The sequence below is a fragment of the Pteropus vampyrus genome, unplaced genomic scaffold (assembly GCF_000151845.1).
Source record: "Pteropus vampyrus isolate Shadow unplaced genomic scaffold, Pvam_2.0 Scaffold1000003053, whole genome shotgun sequence".
NCBI lineage: Eukaryota > Metazoa > Chordata > Mammalia > Chiroptera > Pteropodidae > Pteropus > Pteropus vampyrus.
In genome coordinates, this window is record NW_011917455.1 from 1 (window position 1) to 17,754 (window position 17,754).

Sequence of the window (17,754 nt, forward strand, 5' to 3'; positions counted from 1 at the left end):
CAAACCCTCGCTTTTTGCCGTCCTCAGACCTACGTTATTACTATCCTCAGGACTGCTTTCTTATCTTTTTTATCAGAACTTCGACACATGGGGTCCAACATTCCATGTTTTCATGATCTCTCAAATGACTGTGAAGTCCACTAAGATTTATGCTCTATGAAAATTTTGAGCCTGTGTCATGGGACTACCGTGACTTTTTCAGCTATGCAGGATGGAGGAGAAGCAAAAGTCAGAGGACGGGAGCCAGGCTGCCATTTTGCTGCTCTCTCCTTGATGGGCTTTGACAGACAGATGTGGAGTTGTGGTGGAGCAGTGAAGGAAATGCTGAGCAGAAAGCTCTAGGCCAATAGCCTCTGCGGTGTCCTTGTCTACATGAGTGCTGCTGGCCTTCTGGCATTTATGGATACAAGGAATATACTCATGATATTGACCCTTGGGGTTGACTGGGGGCTGATTTCTGCCCCCTGTACAACTGGCCTGGCCCCAGGTCCCACCAAAACTCATAGAGCCTCTTCGGTCCAGCTGCAATTCCTTTTAGTCTTGGCTTGGGAGCTTTCTCAGCAGTCCTTGGTGCAGTGTCAACTCGCCCCAACGGTAACTCACGCTTCCAGGTTCCCCAGAAGCTGCCAGCTAATCCCAGGGCCTATTTATGAGGTGCTGGGATTTGCAGAGGCTTGAACAAGTGAAGCTCCGTAGATTTTCCCTCCGCCTGCCCATGCTGTGCCACCAAGCTGATTCACCCCAAGAACTTAGATGGTTCTCTCTGCTCTTTGCTATGGCTCAGAAGGTTTGCAGCCACCCACAGGAGGGCTAGTGGTAGATAAGGGAATTAAGAAGAGCTGTGAATAAGGTGCCAAAGGTGATAACCAGGAGGTAAGTAAAGAATGGTAAGGCAATGAGAGGCACCGAATAGGGTAGTTGGTTGGCATAAGTCTCAAAGAAGCAGGTTTTCACCTGAATATTAAAAAATAATGGTAGGAAACAAGCACTGGGAAGGAAAAGGAAAACACTTTTTTTGTTTTTTACACCGAAAACGCAAAGCATATGTGAACTGCCTGAGATTTCCTGCATTAACTTTTATATCTTATTTGGTTTCTTGGGAAAATCACATTTGCTTCAGATTTACATTTGTAGAGTCAAGTATTCTGAGCATCTCATTTTTTTCAACATTTTATTTGGTGGACAGCTTTTATTGTAGCAATACAATAAAGGTTTACACGGAGTAGCTTTATTTTATTGTAGGCATCAGAAACAGACAGGTTATCTAACTTATGCGAAAAGAGGAATGTACTGGAAGGTTAAGAAGAAGATAGCAGACCCAAAGCAGGGCTTGGGATAAACAGAGAAGGCAGGGTAGTTCCAGAAACTTAGGTGTCAGGACTGGTAGGTTACTCACGGCAAGACTCTTGAAATGACTCAGCTCAATCAATTTCTACTCTGTGTCATACTGCTCAAGATTCAATATCCTGGAAAAGAAAGTCTGATTGGTCTATTGTATGTCCCAGGTCCAGGGCAGAAAGGGCACTTTATCAGTCTCACAAAGGCTCTAACGAAGGGAACGTGGAGGAAGGGAGGCTGGGCACACAGACGCCAGACATTCACTGTGCACAGGCCCAGAAAGCCTGCAACACTGTCACCTGCTGGGACTGGGCCATGCGTTCCTTGACTATGGCAACCTGAGAAGGGGGCCTGGAAAAAGTGCCCTGGAATTATCGAACGCGGCAGTATGACAATCGTGGTGACCACTTTGTAAGTTATCGAAATGTCTAACCACTGTATTGTATGCCTGACACTAATATGATATTTTATGTCAACTGTAATTGAAAAATAAATTTAAAAATAAATTTTTTAAGAAGAGCAGTAGAAAATATAAGTTTTATAAAAGTCAAAACATGGAGGATGTTGGGACCTTGGTTTACAATGAGACAGATAGATATCCAGAAAGCACAGTGGAAATGTCTGGAAGGAGGGGAGGCAGAGAGAGTTAGGTTAAGGCCATTAGCAGAGTGGGCTAGTTAGGTCAGCCTAAAATGGGAGGTGATGAGTGGAGTTGTGACTAGTATAAGAGAAAATCTGGCTATCATGCAAGGGCAGTGAGGAAGGGGTCAGGTTCCAGGGAAATAATGTACCTTCTGCCTTCTTTATCCCCATCTCAACTAGAAAGATCCAAAAAGATTGTCCCAGATTCTGCCTATTACCCTCCAGAACACCATACCTAGATGAGATTTCTCTGTGAACTGGATCATTGTGCCAGCTTTAAATTCCTCAAACACGATGATCTGCCAAGAAGATGGGGATGCCGTGAGGTCCAAGTTCAACCCCTGAGGCAAGGCAGAGTCCAAGTAAAGTGCATTGGGAGGTGGGAAGTACAGTGAGGGGAGTTTACTTTATTTAATCCAGGATGAAGCCAGGGTCCTGGAAGGTAAAGTGTTTCCTGGGGACCTATATTCCAGTAGCGTCCCAGGTTTTTTCCATTGATGAATATTACTCCTTTTGTCCAGCCCTAAAAAAGATTGGAACAGAGGATTCAAGATCTTAGTTCTAGATGTAAAGACACAAGGAGTGAAAATACATACACGCGCATGCGCGCACACACACACACACACACACACACACACATACACACAAACCCCTTGTATACCATGATCATAGACCTAGACACACTCACACAGGATAGATTACAGGATAGCCCCAGATGGGAGGTGACATGAAGATTTCTGTGCTCCTGCTGCTGGCCTGAGGTTGGCTCAACAAGCAGGCCTCAAGGAGGAGGGCAATGATTTCTATTTCATCTCCCTGATTTCTATTTCATGTCCCAAGTCAGAGAAGGGCATTTCCATTTACTATGAGGTGTTCATCAGAATATACTGGGCCCAAAACCTAGGTAGAGTTGTAGAATTTCAGGTGTAGCAGTAAGTATGCCTTGGAATTTCACCTACAATATCCCCACCACAGGTTGGGTGCTATGGGTCTTAACATCCTAGATTATGTCTAGGGACTAGTGGATCATGGTCACTAACTTCACCATGGATTCTATAGCTGTCCATACTAGAGCGCATTAGTCTGTCTGTCATATTTGTTTATCTTCCACCTTGCATCCTCATCAACAGGAAAGGTCAGCCTCTGCAGAGTAGCTAAGGTCCCTGGGAGCCCAGATTTGCAGGGCAGGGCCCATGCACCAAGGAGCTTTTTCTAAAAGGTTCTTTTGGGATGGGAGGTTGGGGGTGGGGCACACAGGCAGGGGAGAAATATCACTAACCTCCAGCTTTACAAAGGTGTCTTTGGGGTAATTACCAACTTTCAGGATACCGAGGAAGAAGGCAGGGCCCCGAAATTGGAGTAAGACTGGTTTCCACATGTTAGGAATGTCCCTAAGAGAGTCAAACACAAGTGGAAAGGTCATGCCCTTCTTTATGTGTCATTTGTGACTTTTGAGGTAAGTCTGTTTTCTGCTGGAGCCAGGTATCCTTCCTACAGCACAGGCAAATGCCATTTAGGGTGTATGACTTGGGAAGTAAAACAGCAGACCAGGAGTTGGGTAAACTAGAGGACGGTCACCATTGTGCCCCAGACAACTACAAAACTTGGGTTCACTTCTTTCAGTGTTCTGGATTTTGATCTCTTATTTGAAAACCAAGGGGTTTAGTCTGGATAGTCTCTGAGTTTCATTTCTAAATGCTTACCATCTTTGGCCAGTCACCTTGAGTCAACAGTTGGCACCTACCATTGTAGGAATTTAGTGCTCATCTCCAGACTATATATTTTAAATCTTCTTAATGGGGACTTGTTCAGATAGATATCCCCAGTTAAACCTGTAGAAGAAGGAAGAAAGGGAGCATGAAGGAAGCAGGAAGGACACAAAGATGTGAACTGGCTGTGGTCAGGGCTCCCCTGAAGGAAGACGCTTTCCAGGCTTCATTAGAAGGAAGGTTTCTATAAATTCTTACATAGATTCTTCCTCCTGAGTGTACATGTACACCTCTTAGAGTAGTGCATATATCTCTAATAGTGCAGAAGTCACCAAAATTCTAGCACAGTGGCTCAGGCTAACTTTAACTCTCAGGTAGGTCAAAGTACTCGGTGCATGACTCTGTGCCCTGGAGCCCAAGGGGAAGACTAAGGGAAGGACAAGACACAGGCACTGGGCTCCAGAGAAGGAAAACTCAAACTCTAACACTTAATCCTCCAAGGGCATTTCTACAGCTATCCTACCAAAAAGGCAGTGCACTGGCTTGGGAACTGGAGAACATCCTTGTGGGAACCTAGGAGAAAGGACATCATCATCATCCTTTCCCATCAAAGCAAGCCTTGGTTATAGTTTCCTCGCAGGTTTCTCATTGTTTGAGACATCCTACTCTCTTCCAAACCATGTACCTGGACATAACTTTCCTTAGCCCGAGGGAAGAACAAAAGGAATTTGGTGCCTCAAGTCTCAAGCTTCTCCATTCTGGGGCCCACCTTTTCTCTCATTATTGATATCCTGCCCATAGGCAAGTCGGCCTTGATTCTCCACTAAGATCCTCAATTTCAGGTAATCCTTGGATACCTGTCCAACACAGACCAGCCAGAATGGTGACCACTCATGCACTCTTTTGTAGACCTCCTAGGTCTCCTGTGGAACTAAGATTAGGTCATAAGTAGGGTGATGGTAGAGCAAGCCTACAGACCTCTAGATCAGAGTCAAGCCAACCCTTTGGGCTCCTGCTCCCCACCGCACCCCCCTCCTTAGCCTTTCAGGAAATAAGAGTCACTTATACATTTTACCAGAGATTCTACTGAGGCTGGTGACCAACTCACAGTTTTTTGAACAACAAATATCAAACACAGAAATGCTCTGCTCACACAAAGCATATACACTTTTACCTCAGAGGTACACATAGCTCTCCCTCATCCCCGTCTGGCTCCTATATAAGGAGCAATGCCAAGGGCAGTTGAAGAGAAATAGGCTACCATGGGGCCAGACCACGCTTACAATTGAGCCTAGGGCCTAGGCAGGTGCTAGAATTGTTAGTCCATTAACATTGGATTATATACATTTTCCCTGGGAATGGTCAGCTGTTTCGTGGAACGATCCAGGACTCCTATATATTGCTGATCCAAAAACACCTGTCAAAGAAAGAGGAAACTACCATTAGGTCCTCACAAAGAAAATGGGAAAAGGGGCCTTGGAAAAGCAAAGAAAATGTCAAGTTCTAGAGAAATGATTCTTTGTCTCCCAGAAAACTACAAGCTGACTACGAATTCACAAAAAAAAAAAAAAAAAAAAAGCATGTTTAAAGCAGTAGTAGAGACATGAGATGCATGACACAAAGTCCAGAGAAGAGTAGACTGATACCTAATCCAGGCCCTGGCTCCACTGTAGGGCAAGGAAGGAAAGGAAAATTTAAACCTGCAGGGAATGAAGGGAAAAGGTAAGTAGAGAATGAATGAATATTGTGAAAGAAATGATCACAAAATGAGAGACAGGGGATCTCTAGATGCAAAAGATGCCTGCCTGCCCTGCTCACATGGGTTCACCTCTATAATGAATTTAGTCTTCCTGGTTTCTCATCTGGAAAGGCTACTGCTATTACTATATCTGATTTTAGGGATGAGTTGAATGTAAATTCATTTATTTTTCTATTACCTACTATATCACTTCAGCCCCAGGTTAAGCTGCCCAGCAGACTCTGCCCTAGCCATGGAAACTGGAGAAGAATACATAATTTGGAGATTGTCTGAGATAGATCACAATTTTTTAAGTGAAATTTGACTAGGACATCATAAAAATTAAAATCCACAAGGATTAAAAACAGAAATGTTAATTTATACAGAACACAGGGTTCACATTTTAAGCTTATTAAAGTCTAATTACTATATACTCTATAATCATTTACTGAACGCCTACTGAAGAACTAAATATTTCCCTGGGGCTGGAGTCACCCAGGTTAAAACACAACCCTAGCCGTTGAGCAACTCAGAGAGTTAAACAAAGAAATCATTAGAACACTCCACAATAGCAAACGTGGAGCTATAGATGGACAGTACAGACAAGAGAATAACAAATCCTAACCAACGGCAAAATTCAGACTATTTCACAGATGCGATAATATGAGAGACTGAAAGTGGGTAAGTAGTATGATGAGATTTTTATCTTGGGAAGAAAACTCTGTGAGGGAGGGATTTCACAAGGAAGAGGACAAAGGTGAGCTATCTGGCATAGGGAGATCACCTATGAGGTTCTAACAGTAGTAGAAGCAAGATACCAAAGATGTTTCTAAGGCAGTGACAGCATTGATTTTAAAAGACCATTCATGGAATGTTGCACCGTACAGGCAGGGACCCAGTTGACATTAAGGTGTGAAGATAGGATAATGGGAGGATGAAAGCATCATTTTCAGGTTGGGAGGCCTTGAGTTTATGAATTGATGTGAAGACTATAACATGAGGTTTATTCAGGAAGCTAATAAATTTGGTTTTGGACATGAGTTTCAGAAGTCAGTGGAACATACTTCTAAGTGGAAACAAATGTTATGCAAAAAGCAAGAAATATGGGTCTTCAACTAAGGAGAAGGGGAGGGTTGGAGTCATAAAGGAATATTGGAAGCCTTAGAAGATGATATAGACCACACAGAGAGTATAAAGAGCAAGAAAATTTCATCAAGAACTGGAGAAAATGGCTCTTGGAGTGAGATCATGAAGCCTTTAACCTTGACTCTGTTACTTTCTAGTCAAATATCCTTTGAAAGTCATTTAACTTCTCTGAGATTTCCTCATTTGTAATAAATACATTAGATGAGTATTTTGAAAATGAAATGAGAAGAGCCAACTGTAATGTGCTATGTAAATGTTAGAGATTGCTGTGCAATAAGTACAGGGACTTCTGAAGCTCTTCCCAAGTCTTCTTAAGAAACACCGTTAACTCCCATAAGAGTTCAGTGACTACCGTTCCAGGAATGAATACATACCTTAGACTTATATTTCTACATTTCGCTTACATATAAAACATTTCAGTGAAGGGACAGTGAAGGGACAGAGGTTAAGAAACAGTGATTTTTTTGAAGGTCAAAGATGTTTGACTATTGTTTAGTCATTCACCTCAGAAATATCATTGGATTTTACTAACAGAGAAGAGCCACTGGGACCCACCCTTTGTTCCCTACCTGACCCCGATCTCGAACATGACCCCTTGAGGTGAGGATGCCTCCACTGAAGATGACAGTCTCATAAAGTATGTACCCATAGGACTGACCACTCCCTTGGTTCACAGACAGCTTCTCCATACAGATTGGCCTGGCAGACATAATGGGCTGTGAAAGAAACAGGAGCAAAAACCAGGCTGAAGCTTGGCTGGAAAGAAACATTTTAGAAACCCCTACCCAAAGCCCACTTTTCCAAAAGAGTGGCCCCAAGAGTCTTAGGGACAAGAGTATAAAAAATAATTTGTAATAATAATGTTTAAGTGTCACATATTAATTCCCCCTTTTGTCTTCCAAACTTACCTCATATTTCTCTGCATGTGCTAGCCAGTGATATATATATATATATATATATATATATATTTTTTTTTAAGATGAATAAGTTGAAGTCAATAAAAAGGAATGATTTATTGAATTTGCTCACCAATTCATGATAGAGCCTGGACTAGACTCCATTGAACTAAGCCTTTCCCTCCTCTCTCTTCTGTCCAAAGGCTATCCCTTGGTTCTATGACCAGAAAATGCCTACCTGCTCCAGGTAGGGCATGATGTCCCAAAGTGGTATGAAGTATGATGTTATCACTGACTTATATTTAGCCACAGGTTTATAATCTGGCTGGTGGGCCATGGGAACCTCTGAAATGAAAAATAGGAGGCTAAGCCATACCAGAATCTTCCCTCAACCACATTCAAGGGCACAATGTACTCTGCTCTTCCAAAGCCACTAAGAATGAAGGACATAGTCACAGGGCATGCAATCCCAAGTTCAGGAAGAGTCATAAGGCAGACAATGATTGAGTAGGATTCCTTTCATATCCATAGGCTCTGAGGCAGGGTGCCCTGCTGTCCTAGAAAAGCAGGTGGCACATCAATCCCACTGCTGGATCAGTAGTTATCAACCCTGGCTGCTCATCAGAATCTCCTAATATGCAGTGGGAAAATATGTATGCTCAGATTCTTCCCCTTCCTCCTCATTTCAACCAAGACAAACTTATAGCTCTGGGAAGGGCCGGCACCTTGGTTTTAGAAGTTCCACAAAGGATTCTGATGCACAGCCAAGACTAAGCAACACAGCCCTAGATGTTGAATGCTTAGAGAGTAGGCTCTGTATCTTGTTCATATTTGAATCCCCAGTGCCAAATGATAAAATAAACTAGAGTAAACTGGACATCTCCCCCCAAAAAAACATCTTTGGGATGTGCCTTCGCTCCCCTTGTCACTTGAGGGTCTGAGTTATCATTCAGGATGAGGTTATTGCTAGTACCTATAACAGAGTTAAAAAACTGTTGAAAAGTGAAATACTCAGGTGTATATCTTCCATCTTCTGTCAGCAGTGCCCCATAGTCTGAAAAATATAAATAAATATGTCACTCTATAAGAAAGCCCTAGCTTCAGTAAAAGAAAGGATGAGAGTTTAGTACTGAGCAAGAGGATCCTTAATACAACAGCTCTGGGACAAAAACTTTTGCCATTAGACAGAAAATACTAAGTCCCAGTTAGTTCAAACCAGGAGACATCTGCCATGCTGGTTAGAGCTTTTGATTAGAGGCAAATAGCACCAGTTCCTGGGTATCCAGTAAGCCCTGTCTGAGAGCCCAAGGCTACTCTAATCCAGTAGGTTCTCCTTCCTATTCGATTTCTAATTGAACTCATTTCTTTCTTTCACCCTTGACTTTTCACTTGGTCTCTTGGTTTGTAGACTGGGGAAGACCTATTAATCAATACCTTAGTGCTGTCGGGAGATCCAAATAACTAGTTTTACAATGAACCGCTAAGAACAAGGGACTGCACAGCGGATAGACACGACTGAGCTGCCAATTCTCAGCTTGCAAAGTCCCAGACAGCCTACATTCTAGCGGTGGGTGAGTTCTAGCACTGTCAAGAAGAACAAATATTAAAACGTCAACCCCCAGCATATGTTAAAGGCAAAGAGAGGAACAGTTCCAAAGACTGGTCTCAGAGGCCCACCTCAAGAAGCTCCACTCTCAAATGGGGGAGTAGCCTAGGTTGGAGACAACTGTGGGGTACAAGTACTTGCCATAGCTGGTGACCACAGGGAGATAACTGTTCAAAGAAGAAGCTCCACCAATGAAGCCAAAGTTGGTGCCACCATGGAACATGTAGAAGTTGAAGGAGAACCTCAAGTTGAACATTTCATGCACGTTTTTCATTAACACTGCAGATAAGCAGAAAAGGAGAAATGGGGGAGAGAATTAAAGTTTGAGAGAATTAATAGTATCTCGTTGAGTTTTCAAACTGCATGTATTAAACATTTGTTTGTATATCTTTATCTTAGGTAAATATGTGTCCAGTTCAGTGTTTCTGAAGCACTTAGTAACTTCTCACAGTGACTGATCTGAAATCATAGCATGAAGAACATTTACCTTCAAATCATATTTTAATGATATTTGTAAACTCCCCCGGAAGGACATGGCAGATAATCTAGACCAGATAACATTCTACTTCCATCCAGTACACATTCATTAAATTGCCCTGTCAGAACAATTCATTCTAATTACATTAGTAGCCTTAACAAATTATAATCAGAATGGAAACCCTGCTAAAAATTCAAAATTCACTGACCTCTGGGGTGACCATTCTATGCTATCATTTTACCTACACAGATGTCTGTAAGGTCTCTACTTTTTATAAAATATAATATTTTTATTTTTCAATTATAGTTGACATACAATATTATATTAGGTTCAGGTATACAACATAGTGATTAGACATTTACATAACTTTCAAGGTGATCGCCCTGATAAGTCTAGTACTCATCTGACACCACAGTCATTACAATATTACTGACTATATTCCCTATGCTGTACTTTACACCTCCATAACTATTTTGTAACTATCAATTTATACCTCTTAATCCCTTCCCCCCAACCCTCCTCTCATCTGTCGACTATCAGAATGTTCTCTGTATCTTTGAGTTAGATTCTGTTGTTTGTTCATTTGTTCTGTTTTTTAGATTCCACATACAAGTGAAATCATAGAATATTTCTTTCTCTGACATTTCGCTTAGCATAACACCTTCTAGGTCTATCCACGGTGTTGCAGATGGCAACATTTCATTCTTTTTTATGTCTGAGAAATATTCCAATGTGTACATGTATCATTTTTTTATCCATTCATCTACTGATGGACATTTAGGTTGCTTCCATATCTTGGTTACTGTAAATAATGGTGCAATAAACATGGATGCATGCATCTTTTAGAATTAATGTTATGAGTTTCTTCAGATAAATACCCAGAAGTGGAATTATTGGGTCCTTCTTTGTCTCTTCTTAGTCTTTGTTTTAAAGTCTATTTTGTCTGGTACAAGCATTGCTGCTCTAGCATTTTTTTTTTCCATTTCCATTTTCACAAAATATCTTTTTCCATCTCTTTGCTTTCAGTCTGTGCGTGTCTTTCGATCTGAATTGACTCTCTTGCGGACAACATATGTAAGGGTCTTGTGTTCTTATCCATTCGGCCACCCCCATGTTTTCAGATTGGAGCATTTATTCATTGACATCTAAACTAATGTAAATGTAGTGTAAATACTAGATATGTAGTTACTGACATTTTATTATTCATATATCTTTTTTTTTTTCTTCTCTTTAAAGAAGTCTCTTTAACATTTCTTGAAATACTGGTTTGGTGCTGATAAACTCCTTTAGCTTTTTCTTGTCTGGGAAGCTCTTTATCTGTCCTTCAATTTTAAATGATAGCTTTGCTGGGTAGAGTAATCTTGGTTATAGGTTCTTGCTTTTCAACACTTTGAATATTTCATGCCAATCCCTTCTTGCCTAAAATGTTTCTGTTGAGAAATCAGTTGACAGCCTTATGGAATCTTCCTTGTAGGTAACTGCTTTTCTCTTGCTGCTTTTAAGATTCTCTCTTTATCTTTAACCTTTGGCATTTTAATTATGATGTGTCTTGGTGTGGGCCTGTTTGGGTTCATCTTATTTGGGCTGTCTATTTCCTTCACCAGCTTAGGGAAGTTTTCCGTCATTATTTCTTCTAATAGGTTTTCAATTCCTTGCTCCCTCTCTCTTCTCTTTCTGGTACCCCTATGATGCGAATGTTCTTATGCTTGATATTGTCCCAGAGGCCCTTTAAACTATCCTCATTTGGGGGATTCTTTTTTCTTTTTGCTGTACTAATTGGGTGTTTTCTGCTACCTTGTCTTCCAAATCACCAATTTGATTCTCTGCTTCATCAAATCTACCTTAGAGGTATTCTTCATTTTGGCTATCATATTCTTAATTTCTGACTAGTTCTTTATGTTTTCTATCTCCATTTTCATGTTTTCTATCTCTTTGTTGAAATTCCCACTGAAGTCATTAAGTACCCTTATAAACTAGTGTGTTGAACACTGCATATGGCAGATTGCTTGTATCCACTTTGTTTAGTTCTTTTTCTGGAGCTTTGATCTGTACTTTCACTTGGGACATGTTTCTTTATCTCATTTGACTGCCTCCTTGTATTTATTTCTATGTATTAGGTAGAATTGCTATGTCTCCCAGTCTTAGAAGAGTGGCCTTATATAGTGTCCTGTGGGGGCCAGTGGCACTATCTCCCTGGTCACCTGATCTGGATTTTCCTGGAGGGTCCCTTATATGGGTTGTGTGTCCCCTGTTGTAGCTAAGCCTCAACTGCTCTTGGCGTGTCAGTGAAAGAGACTGATCCTCAGGTTGACGGGTTATTAGGACTGGCTATGACTACAGCGGAGGAGCTGTTGTGCAGGGGCTGGCCTTATCGAGCGAGATTTGCTTTAGCAAGGCTCTGATGCCTGCTGAGTCTGCCCTTTGAGTGTGTCATTTGTGGCAATGGTTGAGTGTGCTCTGGTGTGGTCTGAAGGTGGCTACCAGGTGTGCTGGTTCTGAGACTTCTTGGGAGAGGCTCTGGTGTAGGCCAAGGTCAGCCACAAAGTCACACTTGTTATGGGCTACAAAGTGATATGCAGATTGTTGTTACTTATGCTGGGCTTGGAGATGCCTGTGAGAGGCTAAGCTGTGAACTGAGGCAGGCTGCCACTAGTGCTGTGTTTGGGGCTGCTTAGCAAGAGGTATAAAGCATTCTAAGGCAGATGTTGCTTTTTTAGGGTTTAGAACTTTTGAGAGATTTTAGGAAAGTTCACAGCATGAACCAAGACAGGCTGTTTGTAGGGGAAAACCACTGTAAAAGGCTTGGGTAGGCCCACAAGTTGAGTCAGGCAAGGCCTAAGAGAATCACCAGGGCAAGGTGATGTTAGCTAGGTTGATGGATACTCAGTTATGGCACCTGCCTGGGTAGTGGAAGGACACAACAAACGAACAATGGCTTCTGCCAGCACTTCTTCTGGTAGAAAGCTGCCCTCCAGCCCTTGCCCTAAAGCCAAACAGCCCAGTTCCTCCCTGCATGTTTCTGGCACCTTTCAAGCTGCTATCCCAGGACTGGAGTTCAGAACAAGTGAATTCATCAGTGAGTAAGCCTGTGCCCGGGCCCTTTAAGGGGATGCTTGGTACTCCAACAGCCCTCTGTCTCACTTAGCCACAATCTCTGCTGGTTTTCACAGCCAGAAGTTGTGAAGACTTCTCATCCCAGGACTGGAACCCTGGGCTGGGGAACCTGGTGTGGGGCCAGGACCCCTTGCTCCTCAGAGGGCACTTCTGCAGCTGAAATATACCTCTCAATTTTTAAATGCCACAGGCAGGTATGGGGCTAGCCCATTCTGCATCTCCACTCCTCTTACCAGTCTCAGTGTGGCTTCTTCTGTGTATCTTTAGTGCCAGAACCTTTGTTTAGCTAGAATTCAAGTGATTCTCAATGATGGTTGTTCTATAGTTTAGTTGTAATTTTGATGTGGTTGTGAGAGGAGGTAATCACAGCATTTACCTATTCCACTATCCTGACTGAAAATTTGTAAGGTGTCCACTTAATCACATTAATTCTCAAAAAGCCATAAGATTTGGCAGATTTGTGCCCTAAATCCCTAGTACTCTAATCAGCAGGGGGAGGGGGGAAGACTAGTGGCATCTATGTCATCCATTCTCTTGTGAAAGAAACTAAGGAGTACTCACCATGCGAATCCAAAGTATGGTGGCTATGGCCCCAACTATCCGAAGAGCTTGTTGTATATACCATCATTAATATGGGGCTAAGACCCTGAGAAAAATAAAGTGTCAATTTATTAAAGTGGGGTCAATTGAGAAGCCCTGAATTGTTTAGGAGAGAATTATAAGGTTCAGTTCTCACATAAACCCTTTACAACTCAGAACATAGCCTGACTGCTCACAATCTCTGAGTTCTACCCTTCCATCTTACATAATTTTCCTGCTCTTGTTATTACTGTGGTTTCACTAGCCTTCTCACTCAGGCTTCAGTAGAATCAACTGTCATTGCTGCATTTCCCTTTCTAGAACAAAAGAATCTCTTCATTCCCTTGAGTAACCAGTATAGAGGGTTAGTAAGGAACTGCCTGATGCAGAGGAAGCACTACAAACTGCCAAAAATGTTGAATCCCATTAAATGAAAGTTAATTCCTAAGTTCCAGAATTCTCACACATCTCTCAGTTCCCATTCTTCCCTTTGCCATCCCTGTGTCATCTCTAGTTCCTTCATCCTTCAAAGCCATTGGCACTAATGAAGACACTCTATTCATGCCTAGACTCCAAATTTAGCCTTTTCAGTTTTTTTCCTTCTAGTGCTGCAGAGTTAATCCATCCTTTGAATTTCTGCTCCTACTGTTGTTATAACCTCCAACTCTGGGACACAATCCTATAGCATCCTTGTCATGCCCAAGCTGCCAAATGCTTCAAAGAAAGTAAAAGAAAATATTGCTAACTTGATCCACCACCAAATCATGTTATTTGACTTATCTTTATGTATATTTATGCCTGGCATTCTTCATAATTAACATTTTTAGAAAATTCTATTCAATACTAAAAATAATATTCTTACTCCTTTAAGGTTAATTAAATTAAACTCATGTGGTTCAAGCTCCGGCAGCTTCTTTCATCTCAATCTCATAGAATCCCCAAATCAGATTCTTACATTAGAAATTTTTTTTGAGATTTTCTAGTGTATCACTCCTTACCTGAGGTAGGCATCGCCATTTCTAAATAGTGAACTACATACAAGCATTTTGTAGCCACTTTTTTTCATGTACTGAGGAATTCATTGCCACACAAGGCAGTTCATTCCATTTTTGAAGAATTCAAATAGTTAGAAATTACAACTTTTATGTTAACCAATATATGCTGTTATTCATTTTACCCACTGAAACTAATTCTGTTCTCTAGTACTATAAAGAATTTCCCTTTCACATGAAAATACTCCAAAATTTTGAAGATGCCACCAAGTGAGTTTTACCTTTAGCATGAGATTCATTTCCAATTCTTATTTTTAGTTGTTTTTTTTTTTTGGTAAGAATATTTCAGTTTTACTCTAAAATTTCAATTCTACAATACAGTGTTACTAACTATAGTCAGTATATTACATATTAGATCCTCAGAACTTATTTTATCAGTGAAAGTTTATCTCTTTTTACCAACCTCTCCCTACTGCCCCTGACTCCCCCAGCCTCTAGCAACCATTTTTCTACTCTCTGTTTCATGAGTTTGCTTTTTTTAAAGATTCCACATATAAATAATACAATATGGTATTTGTCTTTCACTGTCTGTTTTATTTCATTTAGCATACTGCTATCGAGTTCATTCACGTTATCACAAATGACAGATTTCTTTCCTTTTTAAGTCTGAATATACTCACTTTCTTTATCTATTTATCCATCATCACACACTTAGACTGTTTCCATAACCTGACTACTGTGAATAATACTGCTGTGAACATGGGAGTATAGATACCTCTTCAGGATTTTCTTTTGCATATATACCCAGAAATAAGATTGCTGAATCATATGGCAGTTCTATTTTTAATTTCTTGATGAACCTCCATACTGTTTTCCACAGTGATTATACCAAATTACATTCCCATCAACAGTTTATAAGGGTTCTCTTTTCTCCACATCCTCCCCAGCATTATCTTCTGTCTTTTAGATAATGGACATCATAACAGGTGTGAAGTGATATCTTATTGTGGTTTTGATATACATTTCCCCCATGATTAAGGATGTTGAACATCTTTTCATGTACCTGTTGGACACCTGTATGTCTTCACTGGAAAAATGCCATTCAGGTCCTTTGTTCATTTCTTAATTGGGTTATTTGTTCTTTTGCTATTGAGTTGTGTGAGTTCCTTATATATATTTGGATATTCCAGAGGCATATCAGATATATGGTTTGCAAATATTTTCTCCTAGTCTATAAGTTTCCTTTGCTGTGCAAAAGCTTTTTAGTCTGATGCAGTTCCACTTGTTAATTTTTGCTTTTGTTTCCTTTGCTTTTGGTGTCACATCTAAAATAAAAAATAAATAAAAATAATTGCCAAGACCAAAATCAAGCTCAGCTCCATGTTTTCTTCTAGGAGTTTTACAGTGTCAAGTCTTACATTTGAGTCTTTAATCCATTTTGAGTTGATTTTTGTTTATGATGGAAGATAGAGGTCCAGTTTCATTCCTTTGTATGTGACTATCCAGTTTTCCCAAAAACATTTGTAGAAGAGGTTATCCTTTCCCCTATTGTATATTTTTAGCACCTTTACTGAAAATTGATCATAAAAACACAGGTTTATTTCTGGACTTTCTAGTCTTTCCATTGATTTCATTGTCTATTTTTATGCCAATACCATACTGTTTTGATGACTGTATGTTTGTAATGTGGTTTGAAATCAGGAAATGCGATGCTTCCAACTTTGTTTCCCTTAAGATTGCTTTGGCTATTTGGGGTCTTTTGTGATTCTATACAAATTTTAGAGTTTTTTTTTCTATTTCTGTGGAAAATGCCACTGGAATTTTGATAGGGATTGCATTGAATCTGTAAATGGTATTTTTTTTTTAATTTTTCATTCTGATAGTTTGTTAATAGTGTATAAAAACACAATTGATTCTTATATATTGACTTTGTACTCTCTAACTTCACTAAAATCTTTCCTTAGTTCTAACAATTCTTTGGTGGACTTTTTAGGGTTTTCTATGGTATATGTCATCGGCAAGTAGAGATAGTTTTATTTCTTCCTTTCTGACTCAGACGTCTTTTATTTCTTTTTTTTACTTAATTTCTCTGGCTAGGACTTCCAGTACTAGTTTAATAAAAGTGGCGAGAGTAGGCAATCTTGTCTTGTTCCTGATCTTAGAGGAAAAGCTTTCAGCTTTTCACTACTCAGTATGATGTGGACTGTGGGATTGTCACATGTGGCCTTTATTGCGTTAAGGTATATGTCCTCTACACCTAATTTGTTCAGCATTTTTATCACAAAAGAATGTTGTATTTTATGTTTTTTCTACATCTGAGATTATCATATAAATTTTATCCTTTGTTAATGGGATGGATCACATTTATTGATTTAAATATGTGAAACCATTCTTGCATCCCAAGAACAAATCCCACTTGGTTGTAGTGTATGTTCCTTTTAATGTATTGTCGAATTTAGTTCACTAATATTTTAAGGGTTTTTTGCATCTATGTTCATCAGGGATATTGGCCTAGGATTCAATTTTCTTATAGTGTCCTTATCTGCCTTTGGCATCAGGTTAATGCTGGCCTCATAAAATAAGCTTGGAATTGTTCCCTCTTCTTCTATGTTTTGGAAGAATTTGAGAAGGATTGGTACTAGAAATAACCAGTGAAGCCATCTAGTCTTGAACTTTTTGTTGGGATGTTTTTCATTACTGATTCACTCTTCTTACTAGTAATTGGTCTGTTCGGATTTTCTATTTCTTCATAATACACACTTAGTAGGTTTTATGTTTCTAGGAATTTATCCATTTCTTCTAGGTTACCTAATCTGTTGGCATATAATTGTTTGTAGTAGTTTCCAATGATCCTTTGTATTTCTGTGGTACCAGCTATAATTTTCTGCTTTCATTTATAATTTCACTTATTGTCTTCTTTTCCTTAGTCTCGCTGAATGTTTGTCAATTTTTGTTTATTTAAAAACTAATTTTTGGCTTCATTGATCTTTTCTATTCTCTTTCCTATATCATTTTATTATTTAAATATCTATATAGTTAATAAGTATTTTATTTCTACTATGATTTATTTCCTTCCTTCTACTAAATTTGAGCTACCTTAGTTTGTTCTCTTTCTAGTTGCATCAGGTGTAAATTGTTGAGATCTTTCTTTTTTCTTAATGTAAGCATTTATTGCTATAAACTTCCCTCGTAGAACTGCTTTGGCTACATCTCATAAATATTGGTATGTTGTGTTTCCATTTTTATTTGTTTCAATACATTTTTTAATTTCCCTTTTAGTATCTTCTTTGACCCATTTGATGTTCAAAAGCATGGTGTTTAATCTCTACATATTTGTGAATTTTCTGGTTTTTCTCCTTATAATTGATTTCTGGCTTCCTACCATTGTGATTAGAATAGAGGCTTAATATAATTTTAATCTTAAACTTATTAAAACTTGTTTTGTGGCCTAACATATGATCTATCCTGGAGAATGTTCCATATGAGCTTGAAAAAAAAATGTGCATTCTGCTATTA

The 17,754-nt window shown here is 39.8% G+C and overlaps 1 protein-coding gene across 1 annotated transcript in view; it reads right to left on the reverse strand.

The window, feature by feature from the left end:
* Nucleotides 1–2,215: 2,215 nt before the first annotated feature.
* LOC105311304 (beta-galactosidase-1-like protein 2) overlaps nucleotides 2,216–17,754 on the reverse strand; it is a gene marked incomplete at both ends in the record, with an annotated part of 37,331 nt that continues 21,792 nt past the window's right edge. Inside the window, 11 exons of the mRNA XM_011387290.1 lie at nucleotides 2,216–2,279; nucleotides 2,387–2,503; nucleotides 3,260–3,371; nucleotides 3,725–3,812; nucleotides 4,459–4,546; nucleotides 5,035–5,106; nucleotides 7,143–7,289; nucleotides 7,708–7,814; nucleotides 8,443–8,523; nucleotides 9,217–9,354; nucleotides 13,229–13,313. Coding sequence (XP_011385592.1) covers nucleotides 2,216–2,279; nucleotides 2,387–2,503; nucleotides 3,260–3,371; nucleotides 3,725–3,812; nucleotides 4,459–4,546; nucleotides 5,035–5,106; nucleotides 7,143–7,289; nucleotides 7,708–7,814; nucleotides 8,443–8,523; nucleotides 9,217–9,354; nucleotides 13,229–13,313 — 1,099 coding nt within the window. The remainder of the gene's footprint in view (nucleotides 2,280–2,386; nucleotides 2,504–3,259; nucleotides 3,372–3,724; nucleotides 3,813–4,458; nucleotides 4,547–5,034; nucleotides 5,107–7,142; nucleotides 7,290–7,707; nucleotides 7,815–8,442; nucleotides 8,524–9,216; nucleotides 9,355–13,228; nucleotides 13,314–17,754) is intronic.